Source organism: Cervus canadensis, chromosome 5, assembly GCF_019320065.1.
Source record: "Cervus canadensis isolate Bull #8, Minnesota chromosome 5, ASM1932006v1, whole genome shotgun sequence".
NCBI lineage: Eukaryota > Metazoa > Chordata > Mammalia > Artiodactyla > Cervidae > Cervus > Cervus canadensis.
The window spans coordinates 78,853,415-78,876,520 of record NC_057390.1 but is presented as its reverse complement, the minus strand read 5'-3'; the positions used below and the strand labels follow the sequence as shown (position 1 = coordinate 78,876,520).

General features: G+C 47.4%; 1 protein-coding gene across 1 annotated transcript in view; it reads right to left on the bottom strand.

Annotated features, from left to right (window-relative positions):
- Positions 1-7,641: 7,641 nt before the first annotated feature.
- The window catches only part of NBAS (NBAS subunit of NRZ tethering complex), a 308,614-nt gene continuing 293,149 nt past the window's right edge, over positions 7,642-23,106 (bottom strand). Inside the window, exons 51-52 of the mRNA XM_043469328.1 lie at positions 20,123-20,251; positions 7,642-8,060 (exon numbers count right to left, since the gene is read on the bottom strand). Of these exons, the coding sequence (XP_043325263.1) occupies positions 7,785-8,060; positions 20,123-20,251 (405 nt within the window). The 3' untranslated portion in view covers positions 7,642-7,784. The remainder of the gene's footprint in view (positions 8,061-20,122; positions 20,252-23,106) is intronic.

Sequence of the window (23,106 nt, the reverse complement as noted above, 5' to 3'; positions counted from 1 at the left end):
ATGTCAAGTGCCCCAAAAGCTTGACTGGCACACAGTAGGGACTTAATAAATGTTTGTTAGTTCCTTTGCCTTATGTTTCTGACAAGAGCTTCTATTTTCCTTCAAGACAGTTTAAGGACTCACTTGTTGGAAGGCCTGACAGGTAACATACTGGGAAGGAGGACGGTCTAGGGCTGAAGTGAGAGAGGCTGGTTCTCATCTAATTCTCCTCGGTGGGAAGTTCCCAAGACCACCGCCCTGGCACTGAGCACGCCTTCCTCTCCACACTGACTTTTCTGAACCTGTGAGCTGAGGGTATCCTGCCAGGACTCCAGAAAGCAGGGCCACGCACCTCTAAGCTGAGCTGTATTCTGGATGCTGCATTTTTCAGGCATGATATTTGCAAGGCTCTGCATTCCTAGATGTAGTAAATCTTCTTCCTGCAGAAGTAATTGCCATACATGCATAAAAATGATGGCTGAAAAAAGTTTCAGCCCGCTTCTCTGTTCCCTTTCCACCACGTAACGTTCCTACAGATCCTGGCCTGGTTGCCCAGATGGTCTATAAGAAGAAATCAACAACTACTCATCACCAGGCGTTTCTTGGTGCCAAGGCACACAGAAGGTTTATGTTTCACAATGGAAAGGTAAGTGTCTCGAACAAGGCAGAACCAGGGGTAATAAAAGCTCCTGTTATTTCATAGTCTCTTTCACAGTGGTAGGTTTTATTCTAAATCTCACTAGATGCTTGACAAGCATAAAAAGCAACCATTTCCGGCCCCAAATATGTTGCCTTCTGAGTTGTTTTTGTTTCCTTGAGCTGAGCCAGGGAGGCAAGAGAAAGCTGTTCTCCGGGGGAGGGCAGCGACGCTGGGATAGATGTCACTGTTTGCACTGGAACCAGAACAGTATCTGGGGGGGGGGCCTGAACCCCCCTTCCCAGGTCTCTTCCTATAGCCGTTGGGGGGTGGGGCCTCTCCAGCAGGGCAGGGGGTTTAAGAGCTAGGCTCTAATATGTGCCCTCCCAGGAAAAAGCTTCCTAAGGCATCTCTCCTCCTTGAGTGTAACCTGGCTGAAGGCGTGGTCACCCCATGTTCAGCTCTGCTATTTCCCAGGGTCTTGCTGTCATCAACCTGGGACCAAGGGACAATGAGAGATTGATGCCAAGCCCAAATCAACATGGCCCCAGGACCCAGCAGGAGACTTTGCTTACTCTATTAACTGACAAAAGATGCCACCCACCACATAGAGTGTAAAGTTACAACACTCCTTAAGCAGAAGCCTCCTTCTCTACCCTCTAAACCAGGACAAACACCTCCACACCGATCCAGGTGCTCCCCAGCTCCGAGCCCTCTGCAGCCCCCTGAGCCTGTTCTGAGCATCCTTATGTCCTGACCTCTGACCTGCATCTGCTTCCTGGACCACCTCATCACCACCCGGGATTCCCCTTCCGCCGGTCTGATGATACTAACCAGGCACCATGAAACACAGGTGTCCTTTCTTCCCACTAGAAGCAAAATATCTAAATATCGCCTAGAAAGCTGCATCAAGCCCATTTTTGACTCTTGAGATAAGAGCTGGTCTCCTAGCGTCAGTTAGATAAGCCCAAGGGCAATCATGAGGACTGGGGGAGGGGGAGGGCAGAGGACTATAGTAGAAAGAGGGTTGGATCTCGAAGGAAAATACCCAGGCCCCATTCCCGCCTCTGCTGCTCACAGGCTGGATGACCCTGGGTATGTCACTTAGCTTGTCTTCACCTGTTTCTTCATCTGTAAGATGAGCTTAATAGTATGTACCTTGCACTGCTGTTTTGAGAACCCAAGGCTGGGAATGTGCCAGGCAAACTGTGAGGAAAAAGAATAGAAATGATCCCCTCCTGGTGCACAGTCCCTGTCACTCCACACACCCAGGCAGTGGGAACAGAGCCTGGGGAAAGGCCAGGAGTCTGTCAGGACCTTCCTGCATCTGCCCTGCAAGGTCATCCCCGTGAGCCGAGGGCCTGAGCAATAGCGCTGATCCCAGTAACCTCCATCCCCCAGGACAGACCAGCTCCAGTCGCCTCGGGACCTGGAATCTTGAGCTTCTATAGCAATTACCCTTTTCTGGCAAACTCTCTGGCCCCTACAACTCACAGCACGTGGTTAACAGACAGAGAGGAGGTAATAACCCTGGTGGGCTGAGGACCAGGGCTGTGGGATCTCATCACCATGGCAACTCCTGCAGGTGCTCCTGAAAGGAATGGCAAGGCCAAGGGGGGTGGGGGTGGGGTGGGCTGTTTTTTCTTCTTTTTCTGCAAGTCTAAAAGTGAGGGAGGGGTCGGGTGAGAGAAGCCACCTAATACCAGCAGCAGACACAGTTGCAGGCCCCTGCGGGTGACCCAGCTAGAAGACGGCGGAGCTGGGGCTGCAGCCCCATCTGTCCTTCCTCTGCACAGGCTGCCCTGTGGCAGACACCTCAACTGGAGGAGCTGGTCTCTGCTGCACAGACCTCCCTGTCCCCTTCTTGAGGCTTCCAGCAACCTATTCTTTGTCACTGATTGAAGATCTGAGGGCAGCCACCAGGCCCCAGGTCCCCATCGCCTCTCCTGCTGGTATCGGAGCCTGCCCCCCACAGCGTTGACCCACCCAGAGCCTGTCCCAATCCACCTGAGGGGGGGGGGCAGGGACGCTCCCTCTTGGGGGGCCCAGACACAAAGCCCGGAGACAATGCCATGTGGAGAAAGCCCATCTGTAAGAGCCAGGAGTGAAACAGCAGGCAGGGGCCCTGGGGATGGTTGGTAAGAAATGACAGAGGGACTCGAGGAGCATCTGAGTCCCTAGACCCCTGGCGTTCCCAGAGGCCCTCAGACCCTGTCCTTTCTGAGGCTGGTTATGGCCCCTCCCGTCACTCTGAGCTGTCCTCTGTCAATAGCACTCACGTGTCCCCCACATCCCACACCGTTGGAAACTGGAGACCCCGGTTTGGTGTGGCAGCAAACACGTGCCCTTCTCTCCAGGATTTTCCATCACTGCTCCTGGGGCCTGGACGCCTCCACCGCTGAGAATAGGCTCAGAAAGGGCACCGGGATCCGGGTGGGGGAATGTTGGGTCTGGGGGTGGGTGCGGGGGGTTGCCTGTCCACATCTCTGATGCCCCTGGAGGGCCAAGTTCACCTGGAGCACCAGCGGCATCATGGCTCTGGGGAGCTCTCCCGCTCACAAGCTGGAGTCTTAACCTCTCTGTGCCTCAGTTTCCTCATCTGCCAGTTGGGGGCTAATACCATCCACTCCAGAGTTGTTGTCAGAATGAAAGGAGATGATGTGCTGTCCAGGGAAGATGGAATGTGGGCAGGAGGAGCAGGAGGGCCTAAGTCCCGCCCCACCCCAGGCATTTAATAAACTGGGGATTACAAAGCAGCGATCCTCCACCAGAAATCAAACTAGGGGAGGGCACGGTCCACCCGTATGCCAAGGATGCTCCAACTGGGGCAGCTGCTGCCCTGTAAGTTGGACTCCCAGATTCCATTCATGGCGGGGACTCCCGGGTTAAGCCCAGCAAGTGCACCAGCTCAGCCTCTTTCTTGGTTTAATGCTGGCTTCACTGGGGCCTCTGCCATCTAGAACCCAGCATGCCTCCCCTCGCAGAGCTTGTCATGAACAGACACAAGGAACCACTTCAACTCCAGCTCTTAATTTAGCGGCAGGTTACATAAGTGATGGGCCCTTTCACTTCTCTCTTAAATTGCTTCTATTCACCTGCAGGTGAGGACCAGGGGAGGGGGTGGAAAAGAACCAGTCTTGACTGGTCACTCCCAACCTGAGAACTCCAAACTCCTCCTCCTCCTGTCATCCAGCTGAGGCTTCCAGAATGGGGCTGGCCTGGAGAAAGGGGCCAGAGACATGTTCAACAAGATGAGAACCCAAAGACATAAACCCTGCCCCGTCCATGGGCTGTGGCTAACATCACGTGGGTCTCACCCTTAGATGTTCTAATATGCTTGGTCAGGGTTGGGGGTGGGGACTTAGCGCCTGGTTTATTCTCCCCGGGTGATTCTAATGTGCAGTCCTGACTGGTAACCAGTGGTTAACACTACAAGTCCTTGACACATCCTGTGTCCTCGCTGCAGCTTAGTTGGGTGATGCCAGGCTGTCTAGAGAGAATGTTCATGGTGGTCAAACCTCCTGCACCTTCTGGGAAATCTGGAATACCAGGGAAGGCTTGAATGAAGTCCCCGTGGTCTTCTCGGAGAAGTCGGGGGAGTCTCCATTTCAGGACTCAGGCTCTCGAGTAGAGGGAAGAAGTGTGTCCCACCTTTCAGAAGGCTGGGCGTGTGAAAGGCTTGACAGTTCCCAGACCCCTGAGCCACCATATCAGCAGATCAGGATCAGAAGGGAGGGTGGAGAAGGTAGCCTAGTGTCACTCACATGTCCTCCAGGAAAAGCGCCCAGGTTTGCCGGCCGAGGACCAAAACAGCTATGAAAGAAAGTGAAAGTGAAGTCGCTCAGTCGTGTCTGACTCTTCGTGACCCCATGGACTGTAGCCTACCAGGCTCCTCCGTCCATGGGATTTTCCAGGCAAGAGTACTGGAGTGGGTTGCTATTTCCTTCTCCAGGGGATCTTCCCGGCCCAGGGATCGAACCCAGGTCTCTCACATATGTAGGTAGACGCTTTACCATCTGAGCTACCAGGGAAGTCCAAAGAGCTGTGAGGACTGGTGCTAATACACTTAATACAGCATCGTGGCCAAGGGCTGGGTTCAGAGTCAGGTGACCTAAGATCGCATCGTGGTTCCATTCCTTACTAGCTTTGTGTCCTTGGGCAAATCACTTATCCTCTCTGGACCTCGTTTCCTTATACGGCTGTCATGAGGATGAAAGGAGTGAGTGAACTTAATTAAGCTTGCAGTGTGTGTTGGTGAGAGAATTTCTGCAGCTGAAATTCTCATGATCGGAGAGGAGGCCCTTGGTGGAGCGGGGCTGCAGCAGGGCCCGGGCACACTGGGCGGCTGGGCTGCAGCGGCATTGCCTTGCTGAACTGCAAATACCAGGCAAGGCATGACCGGCCCTCCTCATGCACGAGGAAATGAGGCTGAGCGAGAGTGCGCAGCTTGTCTGAAGAACCGCAGCATCCACGCCTAGGCTCTGGACACCAAAGGCTCCTTCCCGACTCCTGTCACTCTTGCATCCATTTTCCATGGAAGCAAGGCCTTGGAGTCTGAGCGTGAGTGAGGAGGGCCAGGGAAGCCCTTTCTTGCTGTTTTTAAAAAGAAAGGTCTGGGGCATCTGTTTTACAATAAGAAAGACAACATATTATCTTACTTCTTTATCTAAACTTTATGGCAAATGTCTAAATACCAACAGAACATTCTAGAGACCAACTCAGTCTTCTAGAGTATTTATGAAATTGATATGCAACTGGAATGACTTATTTCTTTGCTTTTTTTTTCCCCACAGAAAGTGCTCAAATCTTGGAAATTTGGTTTCTGATAAGTGAGGACATGAGTCAATTGGAGCAACCTAGTTTATTTGATGGAATCCCTTCCTCATTAGCATTTCAGGCTGGTGGCTGGGACATGGAGACCCACACTTACCATTGTCCCGGGGCCTGCTGGGCCTCAGCTTATTAATTTATGTAGTCAGGATGCTATACTGATGTCTAAGCCCTCTAATCCTGCAATTAGAAGGAAAACATCTCTGGATGGATTCTACTAAAAGGGACTAATATGCTATCTCAGAATACTGCTCACTTTGTTTTTAATCACCTGAAATGATGGAAGTCAGCTGTAAGGTTAGGAGAAACCCAAATTGTCAGTAGGTATGCTTCCTAGCAGTGGCTTGACTAACGCCAACTGCACGGTTAGGGCCATCACGGTTCTAGGAAGACCTCTGTGACCTTGTGTTCAGCCTGGACAGATGTTATCTAATCTGGGAGAATTCTGCTCAGCCTTTTCCTAAGAACAGACCTGTGCAAGCCACTCCCAAATTCCAGGTGCTGCTGCAGGTTCAGGCGAGGAACTCAATCCTGGAGCAGACAACTGTTCAGAAGTCGGCAGAGTGGAGCTGTTATACCAATACGTCTTCAAAGATGACAAGAACTTTTTCCTATCAGAGGACTGGAGCTACACCCATAGGAGCAGAAATGAGGGGAAGCCAATGAGCATGGTGATAGTAACGATGGTGGTGATGGTGATGACGATATGATGGCAATGACGATGATGGTGGTGATGATCATGGTGATGGTGATGATGTGATGGTAATGATGATGATGGTGGTGGTGATGAGGACAATATGTGAAGTAAGGTGAAGTTACTCTTATACACAAGGTGGACTCAACCAGGTGTGTGTGTGTGTGGCACTGGTGACAGTGTGGGCAGGAAAGGTGGAGAGGAAGCTGCCCCAATATGCCACACGTCAATGATGCACAGTGCAAAGCCACACAACAAAACCCAAAAACCTGCTGGTTCTGACAGGGCAATGTGGAAACTGACCAGAAGGCGCCTCTCCACATTCCTTAAACTAATTAAAAAGTGTTCATTGTAATAAAGAATTGTCCTAGATGACATTATCTATCTAAACATTCCATGAAGGCACAGCCACCCTTCTCTCCCTCTGAATATTTCCTGGGGGTCGAGGTAAAGACCAGTGTGCATCAGACGGACCCTCTGATGGTCCTTCAGTCACGGAGTTTGCTCCCCACCAACTGCTGCTTGGGTTGTCGCTGTGGCTGGAACCTGGTGTGACTTTCCCAAGAGCTCAGCTCAGGACTTCCAGCCAGAACCTTCACCTTCAAGCACACACTTCTGCAGGGAAGCGAGTACCAGTGAGGTATGCATTGGGGTCCTTGCCATTCTGTGTAGGGAACCCCCTTTCTGTGATGGGTCTTCCCAGGGGTGTTGCTATCCACACTCCTGTGTGTTAGTGACTCGTGGCCAGCCAGTCCTGGCAGGAAGCGTACAGCTGGCTCCATCAGCCCACCCGCCAGTCACAGAGGTTGTACAGACCTGCAAACCTGTCAGCTTCTATGGTGATACTGATAGGTTTGGAGGTCCCTAATCAACGGGCAGCCCTCAGGTAGAGATACTGATCACCTGCCTGGGCGCTTCAAGTCACAGCTCATCTACACGACTCAGTGGGGAGAGGGGACGTAAGGCTTCCTAGGCTCCTGCCAAGTATCTGACAGAGCCCCACATGACACTCAACAACCCCGAGAGATAAACAGCACAACCTTCATTGTCCACAGGACCGACCAAGGCTCCGAGAGGGAGGACTTTGCCCAAAGTCGAGTAACTGACCTGAGACATGAATCCAGGTCCAAACTTCCTCCATCCAGGACGTGCTCCAACCACTGGCCATTCTCCACGCTCTCCCCTTCCACCACCACCACAGCCAACTGCCTGGACTACGGTTTTAGACACTGTATTCATTGTCCTCTACCAGAAGAGATGGACAAAGAAATGGCAACCCACTCCAGTATTCTTGCCTGGAGAATTCCATACAGAGGAGCCTGGCGGGCTACAGTCCATAGGGTTGTTAAGAGTTGGACACGACTTAATGACTAAATCACCACCACCAGAAGAGATGGTTCAAAAAAAAACAAGAAGAGTCAAGAGTCAAGTCTCTCCTAGTAAGAAAGCAGGGTAACTAACAGAAGAGAGAAAAAAGAAAGTTCAAGAAATGGCAGCTAGCTCATCATTTATATACAGCTTTATTTGCAATTCTTTGGAACCACCGAGAACCATCAATAAGTACATGTGTCACCTCTGGGGACAGCACTGGGCTCCTGAGGCTCTCCTCAGGGAGGTGACAGAGGTGGGCACGGGTGGGCGTGCTCATACCCAGAGCTGCGCTGCACTCAGGGCCATGCTGAAGGTCCTCAGGGCCCGATGGGTGCCCCGCACAGCCAGGAGGAGTGAGCCGGCTTCAGCCTCATGGCCGGCCTCCCACAGCTGTCGGGCCAGCTCCTCAGGGTCCCAGCGCCCAGGCTGGGGGCTGGCCAGCAGGTGCTCGACGAGACGCGGGTAGAAGGGAGTGGAGAGGCACTTCACCAAGAGCTTGGCCTCCAGGAGCAGGGAAAGAAGTTCCTGGTCACAGTTTGAATCATTCACCTTCGAGAAAAGAGACGGGAGGACATCAGAGTAGCGTGGCTGACCCCCTCACCAGCAGACACAGCCCTCCCCGCTGGTTTGCAATGTGTTGCCTTTCTGCTTCTGTCAGCAGAGTCCGCTCTTCCCTGGTGAGAAGTGCCTACTTTGAAAAGCAACCCACACCACAAGCATCTCTGAGATCGCACACATGAGATGACAGACCTGGTTTCCTTTTCACAGAAGGCATGGCCATGAACCAAGAGCGGCTCCCCCTGGAATCACGCTGATGGCTACCACGCTGCGTGTCAGAAACCGTACCACACACCAGACACGCCTTCTTTCACTGAGTCCCCCTAAGCTCAACCCTGTGAAGGCCGCACTTTTACAGATTAGGATATTGATGGGTAAGAATTTTGTTTAATGTCGTGGTCAGTAAACTGTGGAGCGAGAATCTGAATTTAGGTCAGTCTGGACTTCAAAGCCTGAACTTTTTAATAAGCACATTTACCATTTCATTTGTGCCTCACCACGGTCCATGTTCTTTAACCTCAACCCTCTCCTTTATGTAGATCCCTGTGAAAACAATTCTTTTCAGAACAGGAAAACCTTTTTTTCTGCTCCATTGAGAAGGTATATCCATCAGCCCCATGGGTGTAAATTGGATAACCGACAGGAGGTATTTAAAAGCTGCTTTTGCTTAAGCCTCTCAGAAGCTTAGAACCAAACTCACCTTTTTAAAAAAAAAAAAAAAGTTTTCTGCGCTCTTTTGGTAGGATCGTCTCTGTATTTTTTCCCTGGTCTTCTTGGTCAATGATAGCTTTCCACAGTTTTGACCCTTAACTTCTATTTTTCTGTTTTATATTACCGTCCATGTTTTTGTAAGGAATCAAGTCAATACTAATCAAAGATCAAAATTCAGAGCTTCTCATTTACATTAAAAAAACAGCTTCACACAGGGAACTCTGCTCAGTGTTAAGTGGCAGCCTGGATGGGAGAGGAGTTTGGGGGAGACTGGATACATGTATATGTGTGGCTGAGTTCCTCTGCAGTCCACCTGCAACTATTACCAACAGTGTTAACTGGCTATACTCCAGTACAAAATAAACATTTTAAAAAACAGCTTCAAAGACAGCTTCTACTTCATGTCACTGTGTACTTTTAATAGTTTTGCTTGTAGGAACTGTGGAGATAATGTGGCATTTCAAAGCCAGTTTTCTCCTGTTTAGACCAACTCTGTTAGGTAACTGAACACCATGTGCTTGTGATTTGTGTTCCCTGACAAGGAGGGAAGGCTGCTGAAGATGAGGTCAAAGGCGCCTACTGGCTGGAAGGATGAGAATAATAAATTCTGAGGATAAGAGTTTGCCCAGTAGCAGACGGTGCCTGTCTTAGCCCCTGTGATCCTTCTAGTGAAAGTGAAAGTCACTCAGTCGTGTCTGACTCGTTGTGACCCCATGGACTATACAGTCCACGGAATTCTCCAGGCCCCAGGTAAACGTCAGCTCGCGTTGCCTTCTGGGTGACGTCTCCCCTACATCTGTTGCCAAGCCGGTCCCTGCTCCCTCCACACTCCAGATGCTGCACACACCCCTCTTCCCTCTTGGGGCTGGGTTACAGTGACCGGTCCGTCTGCCTCCCCTGCTGCACTGGGAGCTTCTAGAGGGCGCAGAGGCTTTTACGCGTCTTTCATTTCAGCATCCAGCGTAATCAACATGTGCTGACTGACTGACTGAGCCCCACCACTGAACCCTGTCACGGTACACGACAGCAGGAGACTCTGGCCTCGGAACTGAGAGTCTGGCAAAGCCTGGGCTTCCCTTCCTCAGCCTCTCCCCTCCATCAACACTTACATTCCACTCGCTCACCTCGGACTCACAAAGACAGAGGGGGAACTCAATTTTGCATTTTTTGTTTGTTTGTTTGTGTTTTCAGAGGTGGTAGCAAAAGCAGCTGGGACGAGACTAGTGTTTCTGCTCAAGGGAGCACGAGTGTTTTCACCCGCCACCTGCGGGCTGTTTATGAGCTCTGTGTTTTCTTTCCCTCTCTCTTTTGCTTCTTAAGTGGGAAATCGGGACCCGAGTCCCATCGCCGTGCCGGCTGCGTCCTGAGACCCCTCCACGTGCCGCTGAGCGAGGCACCTTCTCTCTAAGCCTCACAATATCTCTTTAAAACGGCTCTGATCTCACCAGACAGATGCGCACACTGGGGCTCAGCGAGGTCACAGTCAGGCGTCACGTGTCATGTGGCGGGTCCGTGGTGAGCTGGACCAGAAGCCCTCCTCTCTGATGGGTTCACGGGTGTTTACCATGTGTTCGCCCTCTCCCAGGCCACGAGCTCCCCCAGAGCAGGGATGGTGTCTCTTCTGTGTACCCCACAGCACCCCCTGCCCAGAACAGCGTGGGCCTCGTGGCAGGAACTCAACAGGATTTGTGGAGCAAATGTGTGAATGGGTGAGTAACTCCAAAGCTCACATGCTTTCACTGCACTCCGCTGCCTCCAAACACGCTCGTGCAAGCACACACTCGCACACACACACATGCGAGTGGGCAGCTGACTCACTGTGTGTGCTGTTATTTTGATTCACCCTTAAAAATAAAGAAGGCTTCCACCTAACCGTCCAGGAGGAAGCAGAGCATGTGCCAGGATGCTACAGGCAAATGTTTTTGATAAAACACGTAGATAAAAGGCTCAAGTACAAACACTGCAGGTTGATACTTTCTGTGCTGCCCTGAGTAAGTCTTCAAGGCTGGGACACCTTTATTATTCTTTCTGTTGACTCATGAACCCTCTCTTTCGGGGCCTGAAATTCAGGCTCCTATAAAGGGAATGATGGATTTTTCCAGCTCGAGGGAGAGACAAGGGTTTTGTCAACGCCGGCGGCTGCTGCCCCTCTGACCCCTTCTCTTCTGTTTGCTTCTCTCCAGCACGAGGACACCCTGAAAACTGGATTTTCCCACAAGATGTGCCTTGGGGACAGCTGCCCCGTCCCAGGGCAGGGGGCACTGTGGGTGTCCACCTCCCCCCAAAGCTCTCCATCTACAATCCTGGGTGAGAAAACCAATGGCTGAAGTCACGGCTGTGAACTCGGATGTTCCGCCTTTGGCCCTGGTGTGCTGAGAGGTTCCCTAAAGAGAGGCAGAGACTGCTGACCTCCTCTGAGCCGGGGTGGCGACCAGGGGAAGGTGAGGGGGAAATTCTGATTTGGCTTCTCATAAACAAATGCTGGAGAAACAAAGTGGCTGATGCTATTTCCTTTCTTTGACTTTCTACCCGATTCTGGCTCTTTGAAGGATGTATGCATGGCCAGAGTATACTTGATAATTGTCATGTGCAAGGAAAAGACTGCGTAGATGTATATTTACATATGTGGGACAAAACAGAGAATGAAAGAATAAAGAAAGAGACGGCTTTTCGAAGGACCCATTCCAACACCCACATTTTAAACAAGAGGAGCCTGAGGGGCAGAGAAGGAAAGGATTGCCCAAGGTCACCGGCAGTCAAGATGGGCTCCTCTCCACACACCAAGCCTCCTGCCTTGGGAGCACCGAGGCCAGCCTGGCTTCTTCCTCTCAGTACAGCAGAGTTCTGGCATCATTGCCACATGTTGGAGCTGCTACATTAATTTGTCAAGCCTCAACTTATCTTCATTTTCCTTGTTTTTAACCAAATTCCAACTTATGGCACTAAAAATCTGGTGGTACCTACCTACAGAAGCCTGGTCCTGTCTTACCAGTTAGGACTGCTCTTCTAACCTAGCCGGAAACCATCTTAAAACAGAAAGAAGTCTACTATATCAGGATCACCTCGAGAACACGACTTTTTCTCTCCACTGATTATCCATATGCTGATATATTTGCCCAGTCAAGTCGTGTGATATTTGTATCCTACTTTTCTCATATGTTGAGAATTTTTAAAAAATATTTCACATAGTTTTCATTCTAAAAAAATTTAATGGCTACAATGTAGTCTATTGAACAAGTTATTTAACTTCTCCTACTATACATCAGTTTAGTTCAATCGCTCAGTCGTGTCCGACTCTTTGACATCCCACAGACTGCAGCATGTCAGGCCTCCCTGTCCATCACCAACTCCCAGAACTTACTCAAACTCATGTCCATTGAGTTGGTGATACCATCCAACCATCTCATCCTCTATCGTCCCCTTCTCCTCCCACCTTCGATCTTTCCCAGCATCAGGGTCTTTTCCAATGAGTCAGTTCTTCCCATCAGGTGGCCAAAGTATTGGCACTTCAGCTTCAGCATCAGTATTCCAATGAATACTCAGGAGTGATTTCCTTTAGTTACTTGACATTATGAAACACTAAAAATGAATGATTTTTGCACATATACTCTCTTTATTTGAATTACCTCCTTGGTGGTTTAGTCACTAAGTCATGTTCAACTCTTTGCCACCCCTTGGACTGTAGCCCACCAGGCTCCTCTGTCCATAGGATTTTCCAGGCAAGAATACTGGAGTGGGTTTGCTATTTCCATCTCCAAGGAATCTTCCCAACCCAGGGATTGAAACCGGGTCTCCTGGACTGCAGGAAGATTCTTTAGTGACTGAGCTACCAGGGAAGCCCCTTAGGATAATTTATGAGGAGAGGCATGGCTGGGGTCTTACGGGGTGCACATGTTGTTGCTGTTCACTCACCAAGTGGTGTCCGGCTCTCTGTGACCCCGCGAACTGCAGCACGCCAGGCTTCCCTGTCCTCCACTGTCTCCTGGAGTTTGCTCAAACTCATGTCCACTGAGTTGGTGATGCCATGCAATCATCTCTATATCCCCTCAAACGCATGTGTTGAGGTCCTAACCTCCAAGACACCAGGACATGACTGCATTTGGAGACAAGGCCTCTACAGAGGTAAGTAAGGTAAACGAGTCAGCTGAGTCATGGGGATGGATCCTAACCCAGTATGACTGGTATCTTTATAAGAAGAGACGATGACAGACACACAAGCCAAGAGGAAACCACGTGAGGACACAGGGAGAAAGCAGCCATCTACAAGCCAAGGAGAGAGGCCTCAGAATCAATCAATCCCACTGGCTCCTTAGATCTTGGACGCTGGGCCTCCAGAATCGTGAGAAAACACATTTCTAATATTTGAATGTTGCCTGGTCTGTGGCACTTTGTTACGGCAGCCCAAGCAGACTACTACACGGGGCAAAGCGTCCAAAACATCTTCTGGCTGAGGGTGCGAGAGGAAAGCAGTGACACAGAGACGTAGACCGTCCAGCACACAGCGCTGCTACTGGGGGGAGTGTGTCAGTTTCACTATAAGTTTCCCAGCTTTGGATGTTATTACTTTGAAAAGAAAATTACTTTGCTAATTTAGGAGATATGTATTGGTATCTCAAAGATGCTTTCATTTGAATTTGTTTATTAGCAAGAATGAATTTTCCCCATACATTTCCTGTCATTTTTATTTTTTCCTATGGGAAGGGTCAAATCCTTTACTCATTTATTGGAATCTCAACATCATTGTACATATGTGAAGAATTCTTTTGTAACTTAAACATTAACCTTGATTTTAGTTATAATAGACATTCTAACCTACTGTTTGCAATTCTATTTGGTTATTTGTTGTCTTGTAGGAGTTTTACACTTGTGTATTATCAGGAAAGGATGCGTTCCCTTATGACTCTTTTCCTATTGGTTTAAAGCTTAGAAGTTAAACTTCCTGGAAGGACATGGTATGTGTATATGTGTATGTTTGTGTTTATATATATAATTTTCTGATTTTAAAAATATCTAACTTTTTAATTGATCAGGAGTCACTTTGGAATATGGTCTGGGGAGAATCACACATCCCTGACATTGGCTTGATTGATGCTTTTAGGGCTTGGGGAAGAAAATATATTTTGTCAGTTCTGGAGTCAGCTGGATGTTGGAAATAAATATGAGAGAAGCCCAGGAGGATTAGCTGATTTAATTCCTCCGATCAAATAGCTTTGAATGGGAGTCAGAAGGAGCTGTCTTGTGAAAAGAAGGCAGAGAGGCTTCTGGGTTAGAGACCAATTTCCAATCCTGCCTTTTTAGCTAAATAGATGTGTGACCTTGTTGAGGACAATTTCTCAGGGCCCCAGTTTCCACATGTGAAATACAGACAACAGACAGGGATGGAGATAATCTATGTGTTTAGGTGCCTAGCACAATGCCTGGAATAGAGTTTAAGTTCAGAAAATGGCTGGAGTTATTACAGTCACACAAGTCAGGAATAAAGCACAGAAGGAAAAGGGCTTACATATTTCAGAAAATGAGTAAAAGGCTTGTCTTCTCTATCAGTGAATTTTTTTTGGGGGGGGGGTGGTTGGTGATTAATTTTTGAGACTAAAAGAAACTTTGCTGATCTTGGGGAAAAAAAATCTATTAAAGCATAAAGCACTACTGTCTTCCAAGCCATTAAAATGTTATCTGCTTAATTCCTGTTTCAACAATAGGTAATGAACCTTCTCTGAATTAAATCTTTGATTTTATGGATCTATACGAAGCTAAGAGTAATTACAGTAATGAGGGAAGCTGAAATCCCAGTAGCATAATGCATGAAGGACCTCATTTCAATTACTTTAAAGAAGATTATTTGATATAATTTCACTGTTTACTTCAGGAAAGAATATTTGTCTCACTGCTACATACACTATTACTAGTAAGAGTGATTTAATATACCAACTGAAAGTACAGAAAAATAAAAAGGCAACACGAGTGTATTCCTAGAATAAGAAAAATGCCCGCAAATAAATTTTTGTTTTCTGTATTGACTTACAGGCCATTCAGACTTCATTTCTTGGAATACCATCAGCCCCACTCCTGGCCTGGGATGAGCAGTGCGCCTCTTCTGGAGCCAAAATCCAGACAGTCCTCTGACTTAGGATCTGACAGCGGGAGAGAACCTTTGAGGATGATTAAAGCTTGGTCGCTTCAGTGACTCACTCTGGGGCCCTGAGCTTGGCCCGTCCCACACTTTTCACTTGCCCTCTTTTCATCCTCCTTAGCTCCTGTGTTATTGTTTCATATGTCAGTCTCCCCATGACACAGTTCCTCTACACAGAGGGATGATATTTCGTCTTTACAAACGTCCTACCCACTCCTCACTCCCGCACACAGTATCAGGCTGTGCACAATGGGCACTTCATACATCTGTTCGCGCTAGGTCGGTCAGCCACGCCTCAGAGCTGTCTAGAAACCTCACAGGTTAACCCACAGGGAGTGAGCTGCCTGTCGCTAGAGGCAACCAGTTGAGAATACTGGGAGATATGTGGTACCAGAGCTTCCTTCATCAAGACGACTAAGCACCAGCTGAGAATGAAGAAATGATGGGTGAAAGTAACATGTTTAGATTATGTTCGGGTTAGCATGCCATTTAGAAGTAAGTATATATATGCCCAAAATTCTGAGAGACTAAAAGAGGTGCAAGAACAGTGATTGTAAAAAGAGGGTGGTTTAACATCAACTGACATCTGTAAGATATATAGGAAATCAGCTGCTTGATTCTCCTCTACATGGCTGGATCGCTTCAGCCTAACTTGGTTTGGATATGCTTAGAAGAAAACCACTGACATTAGGGCCAAAGCCAAAGAAGGACTTTGTGGACACCAAACAGGGCAGTCCAGCGCCCAGCCCAAAGTCCTGGTTCTCACTGCATGCAGGGGTCGGGAGGGCCGTGTGTACCCCTGACTTCAGCAGAGAAGGAAACGTTGTGGGTAGCACAGATGCTCACCAGGGAGGGCCTCAGTGGAAATCTGGACTGAATTAAAGGGGGAACAAAGAAAGCAAGGCCTCATGGTTTTATACACAGTTGGCCCTTAAACTGAGTTTGAACTACCCTAGGCCACTTATGCGGGATTTTTTTTTTTTTTCAGTAGGAAACATTACATCACTGCCTGGACGTTACATCAGTCCCTGGATGGTGGAAACCACAGATGCAGAGCAATCTTGGAGACGGAGGGCCAAGTCTAACTAATACCTAGATTAACCCTTGTGCTGTCCAAGGGCCGACTGTAAATATGTTAACCCAACCATGCTTTCCTGAGAACCTTTAAAGCTCTCCCTCCAACCGAGACACTGGTCACTGTGGGTGATGTTGGTAGGTTCTGGTGCCTTCACGGCAAAATCACAGTTATTAAAAACATGAAGGACTGTGATGTGAAAACAACTCTACCGGGCAGGACTGAGGGCCACGCATTCAAAGGAGCCTTCATTCTGGAGGTGCTCTTTTGTGAGGGTTTTAAACCTGACACAGGCACCCAGGACTGGTCGGCTCCCACCCTAGTCAGGCTCCATCAGGGCCCAGTGACTTGAGGAATTTGAACGAGGAAGCCCTGTGCCAGGCAAGCTGTCAGACCAGCTCTGTACTACTATTTTCAGTGCTGATATTATCCGGTTCAAGATGCTTCAGCAAGTCCACTTCTCTACAGAGATAACCTTTTTCCAATATAAGAGAGTCTACCAGTTAGGTCAAAAGCAGCAGTGTGATTAAACACAGATGCTGAACACCGGATTCAGGGCTTCAGTTTCAGCTCTGGCTGCTTGCTGGCTGTATGACCCCTGAGTTCCAGTGTTTTCATCTGTGAAACCAGAATGGTATCTTCCCAGAGGATTATTAAAAAGGGAAAGTGAGGAAGGGCCTTTTATAACATACAGCACAGTTGGTACTGGAAGACAGTTATTACTAGCATCAGGGAGAAACACTTAATTAGGTGCCAAAGGTCCTACTCTCTTCCATGAATGATTCTTTTAATAGGTATGTGGTCCAGGCCAGTCCCTGCGATGTGAGGTGGGGACAGAGGTACCGAGCAGCACTGCAAAGGAGGAAGCAGTAAAGAGCAGAAGCTACCATGGTCTGGAATTATGAATTGGAAAATGTTGTAGTCCACAGAGCTATTATAAACACAGACCTGCTTACTTTGATGAAATGAGTCAAGAGACTTCCACCTGGTAGAAAATATCCCCAAGAGGACATTCAAACACATCATCAAGGCATATCCTTCTTGGAGAAAAAAGGTTTTGAAGGTAAGCTCTAAATCTCACTGAGGCTGATGGAATGGGTGATCTGACGTATGGACCACATCAGGGTTTTAATTATTCACCAATGATATAATCCCTGAGAAGGCCTTTCTATTCCTGGCCCAGGGAAGAGGCTGTTGGCCACTGGTAAGAAGAACACACCAAACACCAGAGGTTTTCAATTTCAGAAAAGCTTAGAGAAGTGAACACCGCTATTGGAGGAGAAACCACTACGGTCTCTGGCATCAGCATTTAAGAATCATCCTTTGAAACGTAAACCCCTATAAAGCCGTCAGTATATTATGACAAATACACACTATCAGCAAGGGGAGGGGGGTGCATTTTTTCGCCTGGATCCATGCACTGTGCAAGAATGACTGACACCTATCAGAGGAGTTTCTCTGAAAAAAAAATTTTTTTTCCTTTTAGTATCAACAGGAACTATTGCCAACAACCATTTAGGGAGAAACAAGTTATTGATGAACTCAGGGTCGCCCACTAATGGGCAGAGTGAATAGGAAAATAAACACAAAAGAAGAAAACCAGTATCTTTCACATCGTATTTTTCACGACAAAACCAAGTATGATGTAAAATAGCTTGACAGGAGACCTGCAAAAAGGCCCAATGAAACTCTTCCCTTAGAAAAGGGTAACATGACTTTTTAATGGTGCTGGGAGAGCAATGATAAATCACAGTAATTTCTTTCCATGTATATCATATTCTTGAAACGGCAAAATTACAGAGATGGAGAACAGATGAGCGCCTTCACTGGTTGCTGGGTGAGTAGGAGAGGGAGGGGGTGGCTGTGGCTACAAAGGGTGGCTGGAGGGGATCCTTGTCATGAACTGTTCCGGATCCTAACTGTGGTCACATGAATCTCCATGTGACAATACTGCACAGAACTTTATACATGGACACACACACACACACACACACACACACACACACACACACACACACACACACGGGCATGTATAACTGTAGAGTCTGGATAAGGTCCAGAGATCGTATCTCTGCTAACATCCTTGTTATAAGGATACTAAAGTCATGTTAAGATGTCAACGCTTTGAGAAACTAAATGAAGGGTATAAAAAATCCTGCTGTGTTACTGCCTACAACTGAATGTGAGCTTAAAATTATCTCAAAATAAAAGTTAAAAAATGTTTAAAAATTGGAAAACTCAGCAACACTTTAGTTCCTTGAAGGATGTGAAATCTTCCGTGAATGCACGTGAAGGTCGCAGATGGGCCAGCCTAACCGGAGTGCTCATCTTAGAGTAGAGAAGTTACAAGTCAGTGTCATTACTGAATGCCTAGAAGGGTCTCAGTGGTAGGAAACACTCACCTCAGCAATTTACACCTCTGGCTTTGATTTGTGCACCTGAAGGCCACAGGGGTTTCGGGTGTTTTCATCACAACTCCGGGTGAACCAGCCAGTTGAAATGATTCAAGATCCAGAGTTTTAAGCACAAGACTGTATATCAAATGTGCAGATAAAGTGTCACAAAGGCAAACTAGTGCCATTTATAAATGACTTGGGTGTGGGCAACATCCCCGTTTAGTTTCTTATTTTGATAGTATGTGTGTGTTGGGGGGCGGTGAGGCAGTCAGCAGGGCTGGTTCACAGTTAGGGAGCTCCCCTTCTAGTTGCAGTTCTGACTGATGCATTTGTGATAAAGAATCTTTACAATGAAAACTGATCTGTACTCCTATGGAATTCATGAGGGCATCAGGAATGCCCTACACAGGATGAATAGGGAACAGCAATGTTTAATACATCACTGTTTTATTCTCAAAGGTGTCCATGGCAAGTTTTATTGGGAATACTTGAGCAGAGATATGAATACTGTGTACAAGGGTGGTGACGGAAGAGAAACACTGACAGCACGCTGGTTTCTCTAGCTCTCCCTTCTTCCTGATGCCTTGGATCTCCAATAAAAAACCAGATAAGAAAAAAAATCTTACTGCAGCTCTCAGTTTCTTGCAAATCCCAGTATTATGCAACTGTTATTTTAGCACAGAGAGGCTACTGCTAGACAAGTCCCCTCCATTTCATACTTCAGCCTAGTTTCCAGAAAGGCCCGTATTATGTTCAATTATCAATGATAATAAAAGGCATTTTTTAAAATAAAATCTACACAGAAACTTTACATTATTTTGAAAATATGAATAAAGGCATGACAGTTTTCTCATCTTGTTCATTATGACTATTTCCAAAGGCAATTATGTCCTGCTTTCTGCACCCTCTGTCATTAATGAAGCTATAAATCCAAGACATCTTTTCATCCATCTCGTCACTGCACCTTTGCCCTAGGATTCACCTACCCTCTCTGGTCCCTAGAAGACACGCTCTTATATTGTTGTTCAAGCACACACATATACAATTCAGATGAAAGAGTGAGTGTCCCACAGAAGGATCATACAATGCAAATTCATTGAAACACAACTCTGAGCAATCTAAAGTGTAAAATTTAAAAGGGAAGTACAAGTTTCTTCCTTAAAAACTATTATCTTCACGATAATAAGGCAGCCACTCTGCAGGGAGAACTCTCCAGCCTCGGCACTGGCTCCCATTTCTACAAGCCAGGGTGGGCTTCAGTGGCGTTGTCGGCTGCCGGAGGAAACTCAAGCTTGAGATTTCCGCTGGTGCCATTAACAGGACTCCTTCTCACCCTTAATTAGTGGATAAGCAAACACATGCAGGCACAGAAAATCTGCCTGATGTCAGGAGCTCCTCGCCCCAGATTTCAAGTGGCAAGACTAGTCCGCTAGTGCCCGGCGGCTCTGAAATTTTCTTAAAGAGACTTGATACTCTGCTTCTCTAGAGAAAATACATCTTGATCTGGATTTGCATTCTTGGCACTAGATACACTCTGTGGTTCATGGGAGAAGCTTAGAAAATGTTTTGTCAACAAATATCTACTGCAAACCACAAATACCTACTGTAGACAAACAAACAGCTATTGTGGTCAGAGTGTAAGTAAAACAGTCCTGAGTAAATTACCGTTGTTATTGATGAGAACTGCAATACCAATGCATGTCTCTGCAAAGTAAGAATGAGTGAATTCAGTGAGGAGTACCTTAGCGATGGCGGTGATGTGGTCCAGGGCCATAGCATGCAGACGTTCGTCTGGGCTTTCCAGGAGAAGCTTCAGCGATGGGAGCAGCAGGGCCTGATCAAGCAGCAGCGAGCACAGCTCCTTCACCCCCTGGAACCACAAGGGCGACTTTGTGAGTGAGAAGGAGAGGGGATGCATCACAGCCCCGGCACGATTCTGGAGGTGTCTTTCCTCTCCTTCTCCTACAAGTGTGTGTGTGTGTGTGTGTGTGTGTGTGTGTGCGCGTCGGTGACTGTTCAAAAGACACACAGGGGACCACCCTGATGTAGGGTTTGGTACCTGCTTCACTCGATTCACCATCTTAATTGATAAAATCTTTCTGAGTATCACGTACTCATCTACAATACTGCTATTTTAATGGCTGTGTAGGATCCCACTGGATGGTTAGAGGGCTGGAATTAATTTTTCTGAACTCTCAGAGCCCTAGTTTCCTCCCAAGTACAATGGAGGCAACTGTATCTACTGTGCAGTGTTGTGTGTGTGTATGAGAATAAGTGTTGGTGAATAAGGATGCTCAATGCTCAGCATCTACGAGACGCTTAACAACAAAAACTATTCTTGACTGTTAACGTTATCAAAAAGATCTAGTTATCATTCAGTGTAACAAAGGAAATAGGAAATTTAAACATTTTAAAACCTGTTTACGGTTAATGTCAAGACTTCTCAGGTGGTATGAGTGGTAAAACACCTTCCTGCCAATGCAGGAGACACCAGAGACTCGGGTTAAACCCCTGGGTCAGGAAAGTCCCCCGGAGTAGGCAGTGGCAACCACTCCAGCACTCTTGCTGGGAAACCCCATGGACAGAGGAGCCTGGTGGGCTACAGTCCATGGGCCTGCAAAGAGTCAGAAACGACTGAGCAACTGAACTGAGAGTTAACGTCAAGGTGAACTGAATGCTTGATATACCCAAGATGTTCCTTCTTCATGAAAACTACCTGTGGTCAAGAAAAATGAAAACGTATTCAGATCGCCACAGATGTATTTTAATTTTATTTACAGCTCTTTTTCATACTGGCTGAATCTGTCATCAGAGAGCAGCCTTTTCTATAAGATAAATATAATAATCCTTCACAACAAAAGTATAAAAGCGTAGAAAATAAATTTTCAAGCTATTCCTCCCTGCCCAGTTACACATTCCCTTGGTGTCCTGATTTTAGCTGTAAAGAACAGAACACTTGGACCAAAGACCAGGCAGTGAGTGCGACCTCATTACATAAAGCAAGGGTTGCTTTTGAAAGAACACAGAATCACTGCCCTGTGCGGGCCTGATCGATCCTCCTACTCTTGTGCTACCCCAACAGTAGCTATCAGAGAAGAAAAACTCACATTCCAGGTATTTTCATAATTCTTTTAGGTTATTATAAAGAGTGGATAAAATAAGGCTACATAAAGAAGCTCCTATTTAAAGTCTGGGGTAAAGGTCTCTTTGGAATTCCACTCACGATCTTTTTTTAGGCCACTGCTGGAAATCAGACTGGAATGTTGTGCCACACAAGATCAATACTGGCAGGGAAACAGTTCTGCCAAACACGGGCTTCAAACATAGATCTAATTCAGCAAAGAGCTCTGTGTGCCTTCAAGCACAGGCAGCACACGGCGGGGTCTCACCCGGCATCCGGGCCAAAGAGAAACGTGGATGTTTAAGCTGGGATGCCAAAACCTGCAGAAACCATTCGGGAAGGTGAAACGTAAATTCGGGGATGTGGCAGTCGAGCCCAAACAGCACTCACCTGTTTCCTCTGCCCGCCTCCCTGGAACCACGGCTCCCCCTTCCCTCATCCTGCACGGTCCATGAAAGGCAGCGCCCAGGAGGGCTTCCTCCCATCCTGGGACGCTCTGCATTCGCGCTGTCCCACAGGGCAGCCGAGGACCACGTGGGCTTGTGAGCATCTGAGATGTGGCTAGTGCCACTGAGAAACTACACTTTGAATTTCATTCCATTTTGCTTAATTTAAACTTAATTTTAGTACCCACATGTGGCCTGTGGCTACCAGCAGGGAACACTGGGCTCTCACAGACCTCTGGGTGTTCACACACGATGGATGCAACCTCTGCTGTCTCTCTGTGTGATCAACTCTCAACTCATCCTTAGGTCTCAGTTTACACAGGCACAAGAAAACCCTATTTCCCGTGACAGCACCTCTGATGGCCCAGGTTTGCCACTCCTACATCCTGGCTCTACTTCGTCAGATATTTCCTACATTATCTGTCACCTTGTATTACTGTGATCATTCATCTATCTGCTTCATTTGAGGGCAAGAAAGTTTTTCCTTCTCTGTATTCCAAATTTGCTTGCTATTTGAAAAAAATGTTAGTTGCTCAATCGTGTTCAATTCTTTGCACCCTCACTGACTGTAGCCCACCAGGCTCCTCTGTCCATGGGATTCTCCAGGCAAGACTACTGGAGTGGGTAGCCAGTCGCTTCTTTAGGGCATCTTCCCAACCCAGGGACCAAACCTGGGTCTCCTGCATTGCAGGCTGATTCTTTACCATCTGAGCCACCAGGGAAGCCTCAAATTATCTGTATTATTTCCCTCTCTTAACACTCATATTTGCTTATAAGTTATCAGAAATTGGTAAACAGGTTATTTTTCAGGAACTTACAATATTCAGAATAAGCACATCACTAAGCTATCTTAGCTTCAATGAAAAATTTATGGCAATCACCTTTATATCCTGTTGAGCAGGCATAATGGCTAGTATCCCACAGCCAGATAAGGACATCCAGAAATGGAAGAATTCATTTTATGAGAGCTACTGAGTGGGTTTTTTTTTTTTTTTTTTTAATCTCAGTTAACAGTTACTGGCTAAATACTTTGTAATTAAGTACTATACTATACTCATCAGGCATTTTCCCCTGTGTTACAAGAGGACAGTTTATTAGGATGTTTACAGAGGGATTTAGAGAGCTGCAGGAAAGGTGAAAGGAGCAAAGCGAAACCCT